The following is a 22799-nucleotide window of genomic DNA, read 5'->3' on the forward strand; positions in this document are numbered from 1 at the left end:
AAGTTATGAGGTGAACAATTAGCCATCAAGCAAAACAAGCTAGCTAGCCACACAAGTAAGATTGTAATGAAAATATATTTTGGGGGGACAAATTTCAAATTATTGTTGTTGTTTTTTCAGGCCATGATGTCCAAATATGATGGCGACAACTTTTTGACGTAGTTGCGAGACAGCACAAAGCTGACCGCTGCTTCCATGCGTTCGTGATCGTCTTGTGAATGATACAAACTCCTGTCTTGAAATGAATTTCAAAATAACAACTTTATTGATTTTTTTGTCGCACCACATGATAATTCATAAAATAGGTATCATCGGACAAACTTCTCTGTCAATGACCCGTATAATGCACAGAATACATAATTAAAACAGAAAATAATTAATGAAATCAGTTTTTGTCCTCTCCACGTCCCTGAAATGAACAAATTGTGCAAATGAGCACGCAACGTACACGCAGCGAATAATGTGCCTGTCTCTTGAAGAAAATCGATTGCCAATGAAGCAAAGTAAGTGAATTGAAAAGTACAAAATGTCATTCAATGTTGTAGTGAACGTTATAAAAAAAAAAAGACATCAAAGGCTGAGTCAGCCTTTTTCAATTGGTTGGATGACGTGGCTCCTGGCGCCCCCTCCTGGCAGGGCGGCACATGACAGCATGGGAAAAAGCTAAGCATGATGATGTGAGCGGACAACCACGTGAGTAGGTGACGATCACATGACGATACTCTGGCATTCCGTTACGTCACGACGCTTTCAATGTCGTGTCATCTGCAACACGATGTTTTCCCCTCAATTGATAAAAAAAAAAAAACAAATTCTTTGATGACAATATTTTTTTGTTGCAGCCCTAAAATATAGTAAATATTGTTTTGTTTTTGTTTAAAAAAAAAAAAGAAGCATTTGTGGTATCTGATAGCGAAACCCCAAATCAGTTTTTGTCCTGCGTTCAGTTGCGGTCAGCCTGGCCGTGTCCCAGCATCCGTTTACAAACATTACAAACATACACAATCGTGTACAAATAGAAAAAAAGCATACGCACATGAAAATACGCGATGGCGTGATCCAAAATCACGTGATACGATACGAAACCGTGCGATGACATTTCAAAAGCACCTTTTGATGCGGAATCAAGTGACGACGATACGTTTGTCCGATGCTCACGAGAACATCGGGAAGCAGAATGTGATGACGCACGACCAGACGCCGTCTTGACGGGACCGAATCAGGTTGTGACCGCACTGAAGGGACGCACGCATTTGCTAATAGTGCCGTGAAATGTCACGTGTCAATCAAATAAAGCGTTAAATAATGTTTATTACCTCTTGCAGGGAACGTTTCGTGCTTACAAAATCAATGGCAGTTTATGACAATGATAATGTTTTCAAAATGAACATGAAAATACCCCAAACATTTTTTACAACCAACTTTTGCTGTGGAACGTGACAGTTCCTCAAGAGTTCTGATTGGTCCGTCAGGGCGCGTACTGTCGGTCCAATCACTTGGGGGTGTAATGTCTGTAGTGGTGGGCGGAGCTCCCCAAGGTTCTGTAGTCGCCCCCTCCAAGTCCGTACCTGCCGGCCAGTCCCAGGGGGGCGCTGGCGGCGGGGCCCGTTAAACCCGGCGCCCCGGCGTAGGCCAGGCCCCGGTAGAGCCCGTGGGGGTGCTGGTGCCTGTGAGCGGTCGCCGCAAGCAGCACGGGCTGAGCGTTGCGGCCTGGCGTGTCGAAGGCGAACTCGGGCGGCGGGCTGCTGGGCTTGGAGGGCGTCGACGTCAGCGGGTCCGATTCCAGCGGCGCCGGAGGCAGAGAGGAAAGGGCGGCGGCGTACGCTTCGGGGCCGGCGCCAGGAGGCGGGCCGGCCGAGGGCGAGAGCGCCCCCGTGAGGAGGGGCCGCGTCCAATCGTCTTTGAAGATCTGCACGGTCAGCGTGGACACCAGCGGCAGCAGACGATTGGTCACGTGCGCCAGCACCAGCTGCTCGTTGGCGTCCCGCCGGATGCGCACGTGGGCGGAGCCCGCCTGGAAACATAGCGGCAGCGCAACGTTAGCCACGTCATGCTAACCAGCCAACCTATATGTAGAAAAACACTCGTCATGCTCATTTTGAGCTTGAAGGAATTGTTCCACTTTCAATATTTGTTTTCTTTGAAGAAAAACATGTCATTTTCAAATCCACTCAACTAAAAGCTTCCAGCCTTTGTTTTGTCTCTCAAACACACGCACGCACGCACGAGTACGCAGTGACGCGCACACGCCGTCCCCGAAGGGCGCGAGGCGAGCACTCGGGGGTCAAATGAGTTTGGACAGATGCTCTGTTAGTAGTCGGCCAACAAGCAACAGTTTGTGTACACACACCAACATCGCACGCACGCACGCACGTACATGGAGCACCACATGAGCTTGCATCACACACACACGCACGCACGCAGGAAAGTGCGCCACCTGCAGGTCATTGACGAAGCAGCTGGCGGAATATTTGCGCTACGCACGTCAACGTACACGTGTGGTGCGCATAAAATGTTTTCACCGACAGATGTTGTTGTGCGACGTCCCGAATGTGTCCCAGCTGGGTTCCTCTGCTGTCGCCATGACAACGAGCAACAGGGACAACAACAGGGATTTTTTTAAAAAGACGGGAACATTTTGCTACAACAAGACAAGCAAACTCGAGCAAAAAAATCAGAAGGTACCAGAGATCCGAATCCGAGCGTCCAGAAATGTTCGTTTCGAACTTCCAGCACGCCGTCAAGTGTCGAAACCTGATTGGACGCAAAGACAAGCAGTCAGCCAATCAAATCTCTTTATCCATCGTGTGTGTAGACTTATAGTATATGACTGGACCGTCAATAGGACCTTCACGGCGGATGCCAGACGGCAGCCATCTTACGTTGCCATTTTGTTTGGCTGACACCACCGTTATGAGTCGTAAAAAACAAACGTCACTGTTTGCGCCGACCGTTCACGGTATTGCAGTATTTCAATGTTTACAGTTGTGACTCGTTGATGTTAGGTTTACATTTCAGAGCAATTTTTTTTTCCTGATGTGGCTTTACTTTGATGCTTCTGACCTTCAAAGAGAAAATGAAGCCTTTTTCTTATCAATGACATTCACAAGTCGTGCTTCTCCCAGACTTCGTGCTGCAACTTTACGTCATACACGGTGGAATTTTCACTGGAGAGAAAACGCAGCAGAGAAATCAATGTATTCAAGTAGGCGAATGGCAACGCAAGATGGCCGCCGGTGGCGTCACTCCTCCCGGCTTTGACAGTCCAGTCATATGGACGCGGTCCACGTGCACGTGCGGCTGCGGTTGTGACTGACCTCTCGGAGCAGCTTGTCTAACTGGCCAATGACGTGAGAGGGCGTGGTCTGCGGGGAGCAAGTCAGGTGATCAAAGTCTTGATTGATTCAACAACAAAAGGATGACTAATACGAATCAAGTCATGTTAGCAACATTAGCATCTTTTTTTCCCCCCTCAAGAATTGTGAAGAGGGGTGTGTGGACTTTTCATATCCACTGGAAGCAAACAAGTGATGTGTTACCTGCAGCAGCACTTTGCCGCTGTAAACGCTCATGGGATACATGGTGCCAAAGGTCATGAGGGCGATGGCCACCGCCGACGCCGTGTCCACGCTGTTGTAATCGCTACACGCGCACAAAACAACGTCAGCGGCGCGCACGTCGGCACAAAGCGCACGCGTGCGCAACGTCTTACTTAATCTCGATGAGCATGTACGTGACGCAGAGCGAGAGCGCCCCCGCCAGGTTGATCAGCACGAAGGGGTTCATGCGAGGCAGCAACACGCTGCTCAGACCTGGAATCACGCCGCACAAACTACACAAACAGCAACACAAACGCACATTTAGAGAGACAATGAGCACGTACGCACGCACTTATTGCTTTATGACACAAAAATAAACATCAAACCCTCCAAAACAAAAGAGCACAAACAAAAAACATTTCTTTCTTTAGCTTGTGTTCTTTAGTAAACCGACATGGCTTGGTTTGATGAAAATCGGCAAAAAGGAGCCGTTTTGTGAGAAGAAACATTTCAAGCACAAAAGTGACTTTGACACAAATCTTCCTTGAAAAAAAAAAAGAAGCTTTTTGTGGCTGATTTGGATTTATTTGACAGACCCTTAACCGTCTTTCATGCCAAAAGTGCTCATGAATGAAGGTCATTCTTGAAATCATTTCATTTCTAAAGCCAACGGTTCCCCAACTGAGCCGTTCGAAACCGAACTTCCGCTGCATAAGCTAAAAGACGACGACGCGCAAGCACAACGAACGCTGACGTGCTTCATGTAAGCCAGACAGTGGCGAGGCGATGGCGGGGGCAGACGGTACAGCACAGTGACACGCACGCACGCACACACGCACGCACACAATAATAAATCGTGACCTTCACCTCACACCCGTGTTGTGCTTAAATATCTCGCCAGACCTTTGGAAAGCCTGCAGCACATGACCCATATCGCACGCACGCACGCACGCACGCACGCACAAAGTTGTGTTCACTTGGCCTCACTCGGCCAATCACAGCTCACTTGTGCCATACCAACTGCTCATTCGGTGTGTGTGTGTGTGTGTGTGTGTGTGTGCGCGTGCGTCATGGTTGACCGGCGGGGCACGACAAGCGCTAATACTGCTAGCGAGGACAACGTGACGACGCCAGGAAAGACGACAGGAATAAGTTGAAGGAGAAGACGGCTTGGACCCGCTGAAGGCCGATGACAACAAACAAGTCACAAATTCATTCCCTCAAACAAAATGGACGATTGTCAACCGATCGATTCAATAGCCAGCGGTAGAATGAAATGAAAGACGGATACAGGGAGAGAGAGGAGGAGGAGCTCAAAACGTCGAGAGACGAAGGGAGGGATCGACGGCAAGTGCAACTTTAGACAAGTGAGATGAAGAGAAAGGAGGAGGATGCTGATGAAGAGGAGGAGGAGGAGGAAGAGGACGACAACATCCAAGTGGCGAGTTCACCTTCTGCTCAGATCCGCCACGTGCTCCTGAAGCCAACTGCTGCTGGCCGCTGCAAAACACACAAAAAGATCTTTTCAATCTTCATGCCGGCGCGTTTGGACCTGCGCTGGCTCCGAACCACTCGGACCCGTCGCTGCTTTCGAGGTTGAAAAAAGTCACACTTTCAAAATTGCAGAAACTTTTCATCAGTGTTGCGAACTTTTTTTTTTTTTTTTTTTTTTTTTAGTTCTAAGCGCAAGTGACGTGACATTGACCCCTCCCCCTCACGTTGTTGGTGCGTGATGTCAGCGAGCCAACAACTCCAATTCGGGCCGTCGATGAAGGCAACACGAATCCGGACGTTGTAATTAGCAAACGATACGAGAGACCCACAATTCGTCCTGCACTAAATGTCCCTTCTTTATTGAGATGATACGCAACCTTATTGATGAGCACAAATGAAAACGCAGAGCAGCTGCAGAGCGCGCGGGGGGGCCGTGGGGGGGGGTCGTGTTTGTTTTGCCAGGATGAGTAAGTCCAAACAAACATTTGAATGGAGTGACTTATTTATGATGTGTGTGAACAAGGAGAGCGCTGGCCCAGTGTGTGTTGGCGCGTCCCTTCAGCTCGCTCGCCCAGCCTCGCCCCACTCCACCGACGACCCCCCCCCCCCCCGGCAAAAACATCCCCACTGTCTGGAACATGGTTGCATAACACACTTTTAGTCTCGTTCCATCTGAGAGAGCGAGCGAGAGCGAGAGAGAGCGAGAGAGAGAGAGAGAGCGAGAGCAAGCGAGCGAGGTTTCATCCCCCTCCCATCCCAAAATGTCAGATGTTAAGTGATGTTGAGACTGTTCACAACGCAACAGCAGACAGCTGAGACACACACGCGAGCGCGCGCACACACACGCGAGCGCGCGCACACACACGCGAGCGCGCGTACACACACGCTGACCTCATTCATGAGTACGCGTTCGTCGCGACTCCACGGAGAACGAGCGAGGGGAGGGAAGGTGAGCAAGGACGAGACGGGGAATCTTAAAAGTTGCTATAAAGTGAAAAGAAAAATGTTTTACAAACACAAGACAGACAAAAGAAAGAATACCAGATTTAAACAATAATAAAAAAATTTTTTAAAGCGAGGCATCAAAGTGGCGAAAATGGAGCCCGTTTCTGCTGAAGGTGCCGTAGCCACGCCTCCAACTGTCAATGAAATATGGCAACTGCTGCAATCTGTCTTACGTCTGCACAAAAGTGCAATACGTGTTTGAGCCAGCAAAACATTTCCGTTTTAAGCCTCCGGTGCCTGGAATGTCTCCCACTGGGTCGTCTCGTCGCGGGGCTTTTCCCTGCTGCGACAACGAGGCGCTCGCTCTAATGCCGTCTTGTCAGCCTCAAGCTCAGGTCCACACGCTGGCTTTAAAATTGGACTTCCCCGCCCCAGAAAGTAAAAAAGAAAATAAAAGAAAATTGCTCTTCTACCTTTCTCCAAATGACATGGACGCACTCACAGCTGACAACGAGGCACTCTAAAAGTTGCCACATCTGAGGATGCATTTTTGGGGTGCAGGCATAGCTAGCTAACGAGTTAGCCAGTTGCATGTTGCAGCTGCACAAAATAAGTGCTGATGTGAACAAAGTTGCTCAAGTTGTCACCAGGCAAGGCAATTGACAACCGATCAGGAAGTGAGAAAAAGGAGACAAGGAAGCAGGAGAAAGGCCGCAAGGGACGCAATCTGGTAGCATATGAAGCTACGCTAAAGGTCTGAAAAGATTATTAATATGTCAAAGAACGTGCGATTACACATTTGCTGACATGACGACATGAGGACGCTGTGACCTTTGAACCTCTGTGACATGATGTCTAACTTCATCACAATAAACATAATCCAGGACGAGCGCAAAAGCAAACAAATTGTTGCACTTCCCGAGTGAGGCTGAGGATTATTATTATTATTATTAAACATGCCCTCCCACTCACACACGCACGATGAGTGTTGACGTACCTTGGGACACGCAGGCGAAGGGTTTGTTGCGTACGGACATGAGCGTCAGCAGGTTGAAGAAGAGCGCCACGAACGTGCCCACCAGCAGGCGGCCGCTGCACGCACACACAAACAACTTTTTACAGGATGTTGACTGGAGCACAAACACGTCGGTTGTCTTCAATCCGTCGCCGTTGCGGATGATTTTCCGTGCAGCCTCGCTGATCTGCATTTCTTACGCCGACAGCAACAACAAGGCCGCAGTCCGGGAGCGGCTCGTTGATATTAGCACAATCTTCACAATTTAGCAAGACGCTTGCCACATTTTCTTGCACCCGCAGCAACAAGCGACAGCAAGATTGAAGGCTCGTTTAGTGACGTTAAGTTACATTTTTTAATCCGATCAATCACATCTTAGAATTTTCATTCTAACCAGTTAATTACTTGCAAAATTGAAAAAAAATGACCGCAGTAGTTTGACATGAACAAATATTCTGAACGTCATACGCAAACATTTATTTAATGCATGTTGTTATGTTTATTGCTCAAACACAACTTGTGTTATTTTTAACGTAACCAACCGCAGTCGGCCAAAGGATCATCTAACATTTATAGTGCAATCAATACAAGATGAACGTGATTGTAAAGTGGCATTTTTTTTCATGAATCATTGAGGAAATGCTTTAACAGCGCCAGTTGTGCTTTTTCCAAGAAGGAAAGAAAGAAAAAAATGTTGCTGCCTTTGGAATTATTCACCTGACAGCCAACGCAACTAAAAAAAAAAAATCAATGCGAATGGGTTTCACGGCCCCGATAGGGTGGGCGTGTCTTCCGTCTTTAAGCCTGATCCAGCTCAACTCGCTCCAGCATTGGCTGAGATTTTGGGAAACACAAACGTGCGACTTGGCGTGGAGTAAGCGGCCGCGCGCTCGCCAACGTCGCCGCAGCGACGCGTAACCGCGACCAGGCCAAAGGCAAAAGTTGCCATCAACTTGCAGGTCCGTTCGCCGCGCGCTAAAAGATTAGTGACGGCTTTGAGACGCTAAAACTCAGCGGGCCTAAAACCGGTCCCCTGTGACCAGATTACAGCCCCACCCCCCAAAGCCGACGTGATTGGACGTTGTGAGAGACGGACAGGTGTCCGAGCGGAGACGCAAACATTCGTCCCCGCCCGCTTGCCGCCTTCTAATCTCTTCCGACTGGGCCGTGCGTGCGTGCGTGATTGTTTGAGCCTCCTAACTGGATTGTCCCGCGTGATTAGTGGAGCCAAGTGGGCACTTTTATCAGCACGCGCGTGTGCGCGCGCGCGCACAACTGGCGGACCGCGCTAATCTCTTGAAATCACACTTGAACTGACTTTTACCACACAATCCGTCTATCAGGCGGCGGAAGTGCGACGCGCATGAACGCAAGCAAATACTCACGTGTGGATCTCCGGCTGCTCCACGAAGCGCTCCACGCTGGAAGAAGACACAAAAGCGCCATCAAACACACGAAAGATGCGATTGTCTGGACACCATTCATGATTTTTGGTACGAGTGGTTTGAGTTACGAGCATGAACGCGGAACCGACTTCACTCCAACCATTAATCGCGTGTGAAGATAACTGCTGAAAATGCGCAAAGACTGACTGAGTATGTGCCACGTAGCATGAGACTGTTTTCCAGTTTTCCAGATTCTTTTTTGGGGGGTGTGGCTAAATACAGCGCCTAGCGACAGACTCGGTGGTCTGCCATACGTCAAATCACCTCCACAAAATAAAAATTGAGCGAGCTAGCTAGGTCTCATTTTGCCTTCACATTAGAGTGTCTCGTTGTATTGTAGACAAGAGACAAAACCAATTTTTTTTTTTATTATTATTATTATTATTATTATTATTAACTCTTTGACTGCCATAAACGTTATAAAACGTTTAGCATAAACCTAGGGAAGGGCGCCGAGGACGTTAAAAGACGTCCCCTATGTTTTTTTTTTTTTTTTCAAAAACGGGTGCAGGAAAGCCTTGGGCAGCTGTGCTGAAAGAATCAGGCTGATCTGATTAGTCAAAGACTCGTTTTGGCCCCTAGAGGGCAGCGATGACTCTCTTTGCACAAGGTTGGATGGGCCGCCCACCGTGGGCGTCAGTAGAAGACGTGAGGCGGAGCTAGAGTGTTGAGGAGACAATGGCTGATCCAAGCCACAATGGCTTGACCAAGCAACCGGTTACAAGCAGCTCAGCTTGAGCATTTTTTTCAAAGACGGAAAGCATCAATCAATACTAAAAAGCGCATTGATGTCAACGATGATGATGACAACGAGCTCTACGCCAAAGTTGGAAGCTTTGGCGTGACTGTTATGAACACGTAGTAAGCCTCACGGCTAAGCGCGGCTAGCGCGGCTAGCGCTGCTAAGGCCGGAAAACGCGCACAATAGCCGGCCGGGTACTTCTACACAATCGGACATTCGATCGGGCGATGGAGAGTTGGCATCGACCAATGCAGATTGATGTCAACGATGATGATGACAACGAGCTCTACGCCAAAGTTGGAAGCTTTGGCCTGTTACTATCACGTAGTAAGCCTCACCGGCTACGCGCGGCTAGCGCGGCTAGCGCTGCTAGCGCTGCTAAGGCCGGAAAACGCGCACAATAGCCGGCCGGGTACTTCTGCACAAGCGGACATTCGATCGGGCGATGGAGAGTTGGCATCGACCAATGCAGATTGATGTCAACGATGATGATGACAACGAGTTCTACGCCAAAGTTGGAAGCTTTGGCCTGTTACTATCACGTAGTAAGCCTCACCGGCTACGCGCGGCTAGCGCGGCTAGCGCTGCTAAGGCCGGAAAACGCGCACAATAGCCGGCCGGGTACTTCTGCACAAGCGGACATTCGATCGGGCGATGGAGAGTAGTCGAAAAGCATCGACCAATGCACATTGATGATGATGATGATGGTCAACCTCGCCGGAGTTGGAAGCTATACGCGGCCGTTATTCTGTCGTCATAAAGCCTCACCGGCTAGCGCTGCTAACGCCGGAAAACGCGGAGCTGCACAAGCGGACATTCGATCGGACAATGAAGAGTACCCCGAGTCCAATGCATATTCATCGGAGGAGCGGGTACAGTCTGATCACGGAGAAGACACTGTTTCTGGACTACGATGCCACCATGAATGGAGTGGATAAAATGGATCTCCTACCACCCGGTATAGCAACTGAAGGACACGGGGAAGCGAGACGTAACACCACCGTAACGTAACCGTAGCATGATCCTGATATTAGACTTGATGACACACTGCAGTATATACTTGCTATTCCCCGGAAAAAAGTGGCGCACGCGAAGAGGCAATCTGTTGTGCAAATGCTGTTGCGTCTCTTTGCACGCAGGAGAGTTACAAAAAGAAAAACTGTCGTTGAAACATCCACATATTTGTAAATAGCACCACAGTTGCACACATTTGTAAATAGTTTGCCAAATTGTTGTCAAATTGTTACACTGTTGAATGTAAATAAACGTATTTTGCTATCAAAAAACACTTTTTCATTCTTGGTGGTTGTGTTTTATAGAAGTAAAGCACTATTTAGGTGTTTGTGGCATCATTCATGGACAAAAAGAAGTGTCAAATTCACTAGAATGCATGAAATAATATCGTTTCACTAAAAGCTTGATTTCTCCGTATTTTGGTCCAACACAGGCGAAATTGGGTCAAACTAACCATTTTCTATTGTTGATTACTAAAGAACGGAATAAGGTAGAAACAAACTCTTTTTTTCTGATGAAAGATGAAAGTCTTTCATTTGGTAGTACGTGTGTTTCCATAGTCCAAACAGAACATTTTCTGTGGACCTTGAAAATCAGTCAAAATGCTTAAATCGGCTGGCACTGGCGGCATCCCTTTTCTCAAAACGTCTGGCAGTCAAAGAGTTAACGGGCAGCATGTGGACCAGGACTTTGCATTTGTGTGACCAATTTAGAACACCACACAGAAGAGCAAAGAGAATTGCTGCTTTAGAGCGCCTTGTTGTCAACCATGAGTACACGCACTTCACACAGTAAGTGTGTCCAAAAAAACAAAAAACATTTTATTGTCACTTGACAGCCATTTTAAAATTGATTTGATTTATTTTTGATTTTATTTTAAGGCAGTACCACCGTGGCTTACTTGTAGCTTTGTGTGTGTGTGTGTATGTGTGTGTGTGTGTGTGTGTGTGAGTGTGTGTGCATGAGAGAGAGTTGGCAAGTGAGCGAAAGTGCGAATTGGCGTGATTGAGCCGTGACGTAAATACAAGCAGACAAGGTGAGAACAAACAGGAAGTACACGAAGACAAATGCGCATAGACACCACAAAGACGTGCGCGTGTCGGCGAGAACTTCATCTACTGTTGCATGTTTGAAGCGGAAAAGTGTCCTGTTGTCAGGAGAAGTTGTGCCGACGGAACGTCACAAGTCTACAAATTTGGAATTCGAGCAACATTTGCACGAGTGTCAGAAATTCCATTTAAGAGAAGAATTTACAACGAATGAAGAATGCAGGGAGTAAATTCAAAGAATTCAAAGTAGTAATAGACTCTTTTTCAAACATTTTACACTTGTATTATAATTTAAAAAATGAGATGAAAAAACAAACTGCAATTCAGTTCACCGTGACGTGATTTTTCCCACGGACATTTGGACGTCCACTTCCTCTACGCTCAGCTTGGCGGCACAATTGCCGGCCGAGCGCTACAATGTGCAAAAGACGAGTGGACGCGGACGGCCTTCAAGAATCTGGTACACGTCCCTCGGGACAACGTGCGTGATATCATCTAGCCTGTGAACAATGTGGACTCGCTGGCGTGTTCTGTACGGCGCCTGCGCTTTAGCTGGCCGCAATGGAGTCTGCCATGACACAAAAGAGCATCATGACGTCACCTTCTCTTTTTTTCTTTGTGTTTGGCTCAGTTGAAATGAGACTTTTGTAAAAAGCGGTTGCAAACAAATCGTTTGGAAATACATTCATGTCGGCCCTCGGACCCGCAAATGTGCCCTGACACGGACTGGCGACCATTCCATTGTTGGGCAAGAAGATGAACCATCTGCTAAGGCGTCACCTTCCAGACTCCGCACCAGCAGGGGGCAGCGTGCCAACAGGTGGACACACGACAGCAAAACAAAAGCACTTGGATGTCTTGGGCCCCTGACTGGGGGGGAGGGGCACGTGCACGTGCACGTGCACACAATTCTCTTGAGTTTCTCCACTCAGTTAAGCAAACGTTTTGCTTTTCATTCCGCACCTAACGAGGTCCCGCCTCCGCTGGCGGCAGCCCATCCCGCCAGTAAGAAAGATGACAAATTTAAAGCGACCCAGCGGGGAACAGTACACGGTGTCTGCAGTTAAGACTGACGGGAGCGGTGGAGGGGCTTGGGGGTCACGTGAAGGTCAGGTTAACTATTTCATGTCGGGCTGTTGCTATGGGAAGCGACCACGTGTGGCAAAGTAGCCAACCCCTTTTTCTCAAGTGAAAACAGCAGCCAGCGTGCAGGGTCTCGGGCCGGCGCGTACATGGCAGTCAATTCAGGACCATCCCAAAGCGGCGTGAACGAGTCTTGCGACTTGCTCAATGCGAGTCACGATGCTCGTCCTCAGAGAGCTCGATACGGTTTCAAGCATCAAAAGTTGAACGAGGTGAAGTAAACAGCAGTTGCATGCACTGAGGATGGGGTCCAATTGTTCCGTTTGGGTGCCAAAGTGGGGGCGGGGGGGGGGGGGGGGTGTCGTGTGTCGGGGCAATAATGGAAGAAGACAGTTGGACAAATGTTTGGTGTTGTTGTGGAAATAAAAAAATAATTGAAATTTTAATCAAGGAAGACGTGTGAGCGACTTCAAACCATTGCCAACGACGTCTCATCATACTTGCACTGTGTGTGTGTGCGTGCGCGTGTGCGTGCGCGTGTGTGCGTGCGTGTGTGCGTGCGCTGCATACACACCTCTCCTTGAGGATGAACAAGGCTCCCAGCTGGACCAGCACAGTGGAGGCAAAAACGGCCAAAACCTCCAGACGGTCAAACCTGAACACAAGCAGGTCACATGGTCAACAGCAGTGACAAGCCCCGCCCACTGACTCTTGGCAAACATGTACACGCAAACACTACACACAATAAAAACACACAACACTACACACAAACATGTACACTTGTGGAGAGAGAAACACAAAAGCAGGATGACAAAAATAAAGGCATACAAACATACACAAACTGACACACACACGCACACACACACACACACACACGGGCAGCCGCTGTTGGCGACCCTGTAACCTCTGCCTCCATCTTTTGTCTGACGGGGCCTCAACAGCCTCAACACAAGCACAGTGCACACGGACACAACATATTAAGGACATACGACATTCAGGGCCTCCTTGCTTGACATACGTTGGTCTAACATCAAAGCACTTAGCGTTAGCTCACTTAGCGTTAGCTCACTTAGCGTTAGCTCACTTAGCGTTAGCTGACATGCCTGACTCCAAAAATCTTCGAATATTTTCTGTTGAGAGGCTAAAATGTGGACAATTTGAAATTAAACAAGGTGTACAATCGAATGATGATCACCATAATTATTGATTTAATCATTGATTAGTTGTTGATTAATCAAATAATTGTTGCACCTGTGAAATACATAGAGGGAAGTTTTATAACGACACGCTCAAGATTTGCGCACAAATTTGAATTACTGCCGCGAGAATGGAATTCCGCCGGAATTTGAAGACCGACATTCTCCATCACGTGCGTGCGTGCGTGCGTGCGTGCGCGCGTGCGCATAATCATGCAAAGCTTTTGAGCCAAACAATGAGCCGATTAGGCAACGCTTGCAGGTTAATAGGTTATATGTGATGAATGTGTCAGACGCGTATTGACCGCAGCTTGGCCCGATGGCCGCCATGTTGCCGGGCGGAGGTGTCGCCCTCAACTGCCACCGTTAATCCATGTTGGGAAAACACCGCAACAGAAGGAAAGGTTGCGTGCGCAACACACAATTGCTGTCCGTACAGTAAGTACGCAAGACTGATATCGCACTCGGATGAACACGCATTTCATGACATGTCCAAACATGAGGCCCAATTTCGACTTGAGCGTCCCCCTTCCCACACCTCAAGTTCAGAGGTCATCTGTCAGCTGCAAACGCGCGCACGTTGACTTGAGGCTGGCGACTCACCCGAAGGAGAAGACCTGGCTGGGCTTCTTCATGCTCACCCACGAGCTGATCAGACACGTCAACAAACTGCAACACACAAGACCAGAAGGACATTTGGGAAGACGGCGAGGTCATGCGAAGTTCTCGCCGCCTTCTTTAATTCATCTCAAATTTCATTTTTCATGAGTCAAAGAAGCAGAGCCAAAATTGGCGGCGGCACACAAGCGTGATGATGATGATGATGATGATGATGATGATGAAGATCAGGCTCACCTGAAGAGCTCAAAGATGGTCAGGTAGGTGAAGGCCGTCAGAGCTGAAACGTGAAACAGGTTTGTGATTGTGCAAATCATCTTCTACTTCTCACCGGAAAAAGATGGCGACTCGAGATACGAGTGACTCGACTTACAAGTTCACCGAGATAAGAGTCGTTGTTACTCTGACTTTTGTTCTTTGTTTGCTTTGACTTTTGAGCGCAGACTTGAGATATGTAAAAGAGGATCGCAGTGTTTTCATTCATTCTGTCTGTCCGTCTACTTGTCTGTCTGTCCGTCTACTTGTCTGTCTGCCTGCCTGCCTGCCTGCCTGTCTGTCTGCGCGTCTGCTCTCACGGGCAGCTTGCAGTAATCGGACGCAGCGTGTTGGGATGAGGCGAGCAGATTAGGGCGGCTTTGTGCCGAGAGGAACATTTTGTTTCCCCAGCGCCGACGTCCATGTTGGCCAACCTGACGATGCGTAATCCTGACAGAGCGAGACCCACTGAGACCCACTCAATCACTCGCAGACGGGACGGACGGACGGACGAATGAGATGCAGCGACAGAACGACGCGAGTTTAAGAGCGAGACAGATGGAGGCAGACGGCACAGTGACGGGGCCAGACAGACAGACAGACAGACAGACAGACAGACAGACAGACAGACAGACAGACAGACAGACAGACAGGTCGGCGGCGCGATAGACAGACAGTTAGATAGACCTGCAGTGACACCCAGAGGACAATACAATGCGCACACACACACACGGTTGCTAAGCAAACCAAATTAGTCAAAAGATGAGTAAAAAAGAAAAACTGAGAAAACAAGTGATGGATGGAAAACAATCAGGACGACGGGGAAGTAAGAAGAAGGATGGATGATGTGGAGAAATATGAGCGGTGGGATAAATATTTAATGACGTGTGCACACGAGACGCCATCTCACACACACACACACGCGCACACGCGCACACACACGCACACTGAAGGATGAGGAGACGGATGTGCTAACCACAGCCAATAAGTGCTTAGTGTCACGGGTTCCGGTAAACAGTAAACTGAGATCACACACAAACAGGCTGGTGTACTTTGCAGATGTAAAGTAAAAGCTTCAATCGAACATTTGATTAAGTGCACACACCCCAGTGACCCGCCGGCACGATTGCGCTCAGCCGCCACGTCGCTAATCATCGCCGTTTTACTCCGAAAGTAGATTTGGCGTCAGGTTGTCCATTCAAGGAACACTTGCTAGACTCTCACACACTTGATGACGGCGCTTGGTGTCGCGGCGTTCCCATCAGAAGCAAACTCATACGTAGCGAGCGCGGCGTCGATAAGCAAGCGTCCGTTTAGCGTCGGGTATCCGCGCCGTGGGATTTCAGCGGCAGCTGGCGGAGACATGTTAAACCTGCGCCCGTATCAAATCGATGAAACTCGATCCCGATGGCAAAAGTGCACACCATGCTTTGGTGGGGGCGGAGCTTGTTCAACAAATGCACATTCATCGTCATGGCGAGTGACAAGTCGCAAATATCATCCAATACAAATTGATTTGGGGTTATTGATTTTTTTCCCTGGCGATTAATGTTGATAAGAAATTACATTTTTAATAAAACTAATATTTTTTCCATGTGGAAAAAGAAGCAAATGAAGGTATTTCGTGTTAATGATGCGGTTCTCCTGTTGGATGCGGATGCGCATCGAAGGTTGAATGCGATTGGTCGAAGTCAGATCAAAGCAAACAATTCCATGTGAATTGATTGCACGACTTTGTGATGCGCCATGATTGCAATATTGTTTTAATATATGGTGCGGCCCGAAACAAGATGATGAATTTGGCTTCCCCTTGACATTGGCCAGAGAGTGCGTGCGTGCGCGCGAGTGCGTGCGATGGGAAGGGTTATCCCGCTATGGCGTCTCTCTGTCACGGCCATGTGGACGTCATCCCGTGCACTAAACGGGGCTTCACCGCATCTCTGCGTGAACTCGGCTCCAGACAACGAAGAGTGTGCCCGTCGCCCCGCGGGAGGCTTCACCAGCTGCGTTCGGACACACGGGAACACTGCAAGCCTGAGGGCGCGCGCGCGCACGCACGCACGCACGCACACACGCACGCACGCACGCAGCCACCCACGGAGGCCGGATCACGTCGGCACGCCGATGAGATGAGAATGAACAAACGCTAATGGATGGATGAGGCCAGGATAAACACAAACATTCCGGCGGTCTTGCAACATGGACGACCTTGTTTACTAACACTAGGAAACAGGACGTTCGAGCGTTTCGACCTGCCGAGTGATAACAAATTCACTGAAATGTTTTGAAAACAATTCAGCGAGCACCAATGCTTTTTTTTTTTTACATTTCAAATATGGGCTCTGCAGCGCAACGAATCGAGCACTTTCTCAATAAGTAGTCAGCCAACCACTAGGGGGCGCATGCATGATGAAGACTTCAGGAAGCTGCCATCGTGAATGAGTAAACAAGTCCATTTCAAATTCATGGCTAAATGATGCATTTGTACATTTTTGCACTTAAAACGATAATCAATTATTTTAAAGGGTTCTATTTTTTTTTAAGGCAGGATGAATCATTGTGATTAATAAACATGATGACAATATTGATCCAAAATTACGTTGATACTCATTTTGGCCACCATTGTGCAATCTAATAACAGGACGAACATGTAAACGCGTGTCTCATAGGTTTCGCGTGTTGATGTGTGTGTGCGCCGTCAAGTGAGAGTGGGTGCGGACGCATCTTGTTGAGGGAGATGTCCGTGTCAGGGAATGTTTGGAGGACAGACAGAGGTGAGAGACAGCGCACGCACACGCACACGCACACACACACACACACAGGAGGTGTCAGTGACACAAAGAGGCAACTGTCGCTGTTTGTCAGCGTGGACAAGATGGACGCAAAAGTGCCTAAACTGCTAACTTGCTAGTGTGTGTGTGTGTGTGTGTGTGTGTGTGTGTGTTCACATCTGCAGACAAAAAGCTGCTGTCTTGTAAAAGACTGAAAGATGATATTGTTGGTGACTGCACAATTTGATACAGGATCACTAGCCATCTCGCACGCGTGCACACACACACACACACACACACACACGCACACACGGTTTTGTAGGATCATCATCAGCTTGAGTTTCAGCAACGCAACGACAACAACTCTGCTTGAGCAGCACTTTGACAAACACACAAAACACACACACAGGAAATGAGATCAGAGGTTGTGAGTGAGCAGCAGTCTGCATGTCAATCAATAACTAACCCTGTGCGTGCGTGCGTGCGTGCGTTCGTACCCATGCTGTTGGTGGAGCTGCACCAGATGAGCAGACAGGCGGTGCACAGCAGGTTGAGAAACCCAAACAGCAGGATCCTCCATGACTGCAACACGCAAAACAAAAGTGTCATTTACGTTCCATCGCTTCATAAACACACGCGCGCTCATTCGAACCCGGCCGATTCATCGGTAAGCTGATTGTATTGTGAGCCCGTTCCAAAAGAATCACAATTGGCAGGAGTTCTGCCGATCAAACGCCGATACCGCCTCGTCATAATTTCTAATGACACAGTAAATGCTGTTCGGCGTCAGAATGATGTACTTGTGCCGTTTGTCCACAAGATGGCGCTTGGACTCCTTTTAATTGATCAGACAACAGACGTGGCTGCGCTAACGTTTCCAACAAGAAGAACAACAATGTTTTGTCGCTCCTGAGTGCAATTTTCAACTTCTGCTGCTTCTCACCGTCAGCAACGAGTGCACATGCACAACAGTCCACAACACGGGTTCTGAAACCCACGGCGCACATTTGGGCTAAGCTTCATTTCTTGACGGAAAACTTTTCAAAAACAAAACAACAAAGTCGGACTCCCGTTTGAGGTGAACTCACTGAAAAGCACAACAAATGCACTTCAACGTAATTAAGAAATCATGTTTCGTCAGTAAAGTTTATTTATAACATGTTGAAAGTGTCACGCTTTGGACTCGAAAATTCCTCTCGGTTGCAAAGTTCAACAAATACTGAAAGGACAAAGTCTTGGAAAACACAAAAACTGATAAAAATTCCTATTTTTTGTCACTAAAAAAACACATTATATATATTTTTTTTAAATAATCAGCCAATTAATCCATGGATTTTTTCCCTACCAAATATCAGAATGCACCTAACAAAACAAAAATAATTCATTTGGGCCCAACTTTTAATTCCACTCCATTTCTTTGCACAATTCAGTGCTCAATGGCGCCATTTTGTGGCAAAATGTTGCACTACACTGAAGGTGTGCAAGCCCAAATTTCAACTTGCCTGCATGCTATAAAAAGCCACACAAAAAAAAAAACAATCGCTTCAAAAAAAACGCTTCAAGACAAGACGCAACACAACCACTGAGTGCTTTTCTGTGTCAGGCGTACCACAGACAAGGAGCGTGTGTGTGTGTGTGTGTGCGTGTGTGTGTTTGTGCGTGCGTGTGTTTATGTGTGCGTCCCTGTCAGATGGAATGTGCTTCATATGTTGTTGTGCTGTGAAATCTACAATTACGCCGTGTGCCGTGTTATGACAGCGCCGAGGCGTCTGCTGACAGCACTAGCCGGACACACACACCCACGCACACACACGTGCGCGTGGGTGTGTGTATACGTACGTCTGTTTGTGGGCAAACAGAGTGGCAAGCTGCGAGCAAACACTCCCCTCCCCCCTTCTTCACATACAGAAAACATATCGCAATGTGACACTGTGCCGCCACCTTCTGGTCCGGCGCATGTACTGCGCCTGTGTGATTTCATTCAAACGACATTTCTTTGTCTTGAATATTTTAGCATCATGTAAGATTTTTGTTGTTGTGGCCCCTTACTAGCCGAGGACGGCCGTGGCCGCCGAGTTGGTGATCAAACAAAATGAAAAAGGTTTGCGAGCTCCTCATTGTCGCTTTCATCAGCACAGACGCGAATCACATACGTCAGGCTTCTTTTTTCATTTTTTTTCTCAAACACTCCTCAAGTGGTGGCCAAAATTAGAATAATAATAATAATAAATATTAGCCTAGCCTGTAAGGCAGTGCTCTGCTTTTCACGAAAAGCTCGTTTTGTCCACTTTTTGGCCAAAAGGCGGCGTTTTGGGATGAAACAGAGTGAGTACCGATACCACATATCATATGGGGCCAATACCATATCGGGTAAAGGTTGTGAAGGCTTTTGTTACCAGCCACGATACTTGAGCAAAAAACAAATCGGACATCAAGCAAATCCTCCTCATCATCTGGGAATCATCATGTGTCGAGGTTTTTTGTTTTACGTATTCAATGTATCGAGTACCTGTACTGGTTTCACTCTTATAGAAGAGAGTCCCTCTTTTTTGTGGGGGGTGGGTTGGTTGCTTATATTGTCTCAAAGAGAACACAACGAGAAAAAACTACGTGAAACTGTAGTCGAGCCATATTTCAATATTTCCATCCAGAAAGAAAAACGCGAGAGGAAGATGAACAAAAGCGCCGACACCTTTCAATCTTTTACATCAAGCAGCTCGGCCGAGAATCTCAAACTCCAACTCGGACGCCTTCAACGATTTACATCAAGCGACAAAAATGTCAAACACGCACGAGAGCACAAAGGCCGACGCGAATCTTAATCGGCTGTCAATCATTCGAGTCACGTGACTTTGCTGCCACATTCGCCAGACACAGACAACATCGGTCACTATTCATTATTATCTTATTTATACGCACGCATGAACGCACACACACACACACACACACACACACACTTACCCGTCTGTCAGACGTGACCAATCGGAATTCTTGCAACAGTTTTCCGGAGAAAGACGTGTGTGTCTTCCTGAAGGGATGAATTGTTCCCTGCAGGAGGTAAACATGACATTATGACATGATCAATGTTGCATTGCGTACATTCATATTGTAAGCGCTGGATAAGCCGAGCAGGAAGCATGACTTGTCCCACACCGCCACCTAGAGGCGTGTTTGGGAACAGCGGCAAACAATTCTAATGTTGAAGTGATCGGACTCCAAGACCAACATCGTGACATCATCTCCATCATGTCTGAGTTTGAAAGATGCCAAAAGAATGAGCATTTTTGTGAAAACTACAAAAGAATACCGAAGAGGAGCTGACGGCTGCTCGATGATGAAGACAATAATCATCACGGTTGATTTGGGAATAAATGAAATCACCATTAGGACAATCATTTGTTTTTTAAATACTGACAAATACATTTCTTTGAAACACTATAATTGTGCAAGTTCATTTTAGACCAAACGAGATTTATTAGTCATTTTGAAACAAAAAAGGTGCAAATAATATACATTTAAACAACTCAAAATGTGTATTGATAATCGGTTATTTTTGTTAACGATTATGCCAATTTTGTAATTGTGGAGTGTGATCATCGAAATTGTAATTGAATTTCGATTCATTGCACAGCGTGACGGCTGAACTGAACTTCTGCGCATTTCTTTCAATGCTAAAATGTGGAACAGTGATCGGAAGTTGCAACGGTTTAAATTGGTCCAAAGTTATGGAAGGTGGTGAACATGTAAACACTCTCCTAATTTGGGAATTTTATTGGAAACATTTGGGGAACGTAATCAGAAAAGATCGCAAGATGTCCTGGCGCAGCTCAACAGTTTGACGATGGGATGATTTGAATTGCTGCAAGGACTCGAATGACAATAATTGGCAGATTAATAAGAAAGAATTTTGGTGTGGAATAAGGTAAGTGCACGAAACGCTGTTATTATTAGAGAAGGCTCAGAATCGCTGGCATCTTCCTACGTCCAAACTCGATCCATTTAAATAAATAAATAAATAAATGGCCAGTCCCCACGCGGGTCCGTTATTTGGACAAATGGTTGCAATGTGATGTGAAGCCTTGAAAGTGGCTTGCTCCCTTTGACAACGACGTGTTTATGTGCCGATTTTTGGGGGGTTCCTAAAAAGTGATGCAAAATGTGACCAATATGACAAAAACACTCACCAGGGCGTACGCGTCGTGCTTCTTCTTGTGCATCGGGGGCATCTCTGAGGACAAACACACACAATGTCAACATGAATTTCATCATAAGGAATCAGGAGGAAGCACTTATTAAAAATAGGCAGTGGATATTTATATGGATACTGTATTTTGCCGTGAATGTCTCATCATGCGCTGGGTGTGTGCGTGGTTCTTGCCTCGCGACAACCCCTTCTGTGTCTTTTCATTTTGTTTTTTTCATTGAAGACAGGCTGCTATCAGCGTGGCCAGGATAACCCTCAGCATATAGACTCAGAGCAGGATTCAGACCCATGACCTTGCAAATTTGGGGTGACCCGTTAATCACTACTCCACGACCCAATTCACATTCACGGCGCAGAATTTGTACTTGTTCTTTTGCGCGATTCATGGCTAAATAGCGCTAGCAAGAGAGTTGCCGGCAACATAATCACACTGAAAATGATCCATTGATACTGTTTCTGTGGAAGTTGGAGGACACGGGTTCAAGTCCCAATGCTGACAAAAAAATGTCAACTAGTTGAGGGAGAGCGGCTTGTCTGCTTGCCGAGGTGCCCTTGAGCAAGGCATCGTCCAAACCGTTCAAGTTCACCCAAGTGGTGCTGCAGCGCGCGCACACATTCATTTGATCAGCTTGTGTACCTAATGAAGCGACCGGACAGCGTCTGTAGTCACTTTCTTCGTTTAAAAAAAAATCCTAATTTAAAAAGAAACGCGTCACATAATCCAGTGTTCAACGTTGCCATTCAGTGCAAAGCAAGCGTAAAAGCTAAAAAAGCAGCAACCAGCTGGAGTCGGCGATGTTAGCATGTAGCCTGTTAGCATAACAAACCGTGTTCGCTGACGTCGATGACGTGCACAGCCACCATGTCCGGTTTGTCCAGCGGGCCCACCTTCCGCTCGGTCACGCCGGACGGAACCACGTCGGGTTTGGGCCCCAACTTTCTGGGGTAAAAATCGGACACATTGTGGTAGGACGAAGCCGTCGCGGACAACGTGGACATCAGCGTCGGGTCCATCGAGGCCATAGCTGAGCGCTTCCGCTTCTTCTTCTTCTTCTTCTTCCGCTTCTTCTTCGTCTGTCTCAGTGAACGCGAGGCAGACCTGAGCGCCGGATTGTTATGCTGCTCCCTGCAGGTCAATAGAAAACTACTTGGACGTTAGAACAACTAACACTCGTCCGTAAAGGCTCTCGTTACACAAAACACTTCAACGGATTCAACCTGGTGGTAGTGAACGTTGCAAGAGTTTTTTTTTTTTTTTTAAAGTTAATTCATAATCATCAATCGTTATCACATTTGTAAAGTGACACATGAACCAACATGCACTTTTCTCTCCATACAATTGTCGTGTTTTTGTTTTTGGTAAACATTTTTTCCTGATTGGCTGTGAAAACCGTCAATCTCTCACCATTTTGCAGGAGTACATGTGCAA

General features: G+C 47.4%; 1 protein-coding gene across 1 annotated transcript; it reads right to left on the reverse strand.

Moving 5' to 3' along the window:
* Positions 1 to 242: 242 nt before the first annotated feature.
* On the reverse strand, positions 243 to 22428 carry slc30a6 (solute carrier family 30 member 6). The gene is made up of 15 exons (XM_086092505.1): positions 22198 to 22428; positions 21351 to 21394; positions 20128 to 20214; positions 17664 to 17748; positions 14378 to 14420; positions 14126 to 14191; positions 12901 to 12981; positions 8379 to 8414; positions 6976 to 7070; positions 4991 to 5039; positions 3713 to 3832; positions 3540 to 3642; positions 3318 to 3365; positions 2686 to 2754; positions 243 to 2014 (listed from the first exon to the last, which is right to left on the reverse strand). Exons 1-15 carry the CDS (start codon positions 22391 to 22393, stop codon positions 1493 to 1495), a joined length of 1644 nt encoding a protein of 547 aa, XP_085948631.1. The 5' UTR covers positions 22394 to 22428; the 3' UTR covers positions 243 to 1492.
* Positions 22429 to 22799: the final 371 nt, after the last annotated feature.

This window comes from Leptonotus elevatus, chromosome 13, assembly GCF_054856555.1.
Source record: "Leptonotus elevatus isolate MCC_2025b chromosome 13, RoL_Lele_1.0, whole genome shotgun sequence".
In the NCBI taxonomy this organism is placed as follows: Eukaryota; Metazoa; Chordata; class Actinopteri; order Syngnathiformes; family Syngnathidae; genus Leptonotus; species Leptonotus elevatus.

What these genes read in the sequence shown, in the direction of transcription:
- slc30a6 (XM_086092505.1), bottom strand. Translation starts at nt 22,393, where the DNA reads ATGGCCTCGATGGACCCGACGCTGATGTCCACGTTGTCCGCGACGGCT. An exon ending in TGGTCACGTCTGACAGACGG is followed by an intron (nt 17,749 to 20,127) that starts GTAAGTGTGTGT and finishes TGCGTGTTGCAG; the next exon opens with TCATGGAGGATCCTGCTGTT. An exon ending in AGCCAGGTCTTCTCCTTCGG is followed by an intron (nt 12,982 to 14,125) that starts GTGAGTCGCCAG and finishes GCTTGTGTTCAG; the next exon opens with GTTTGACCGTCTGGAGGTTT.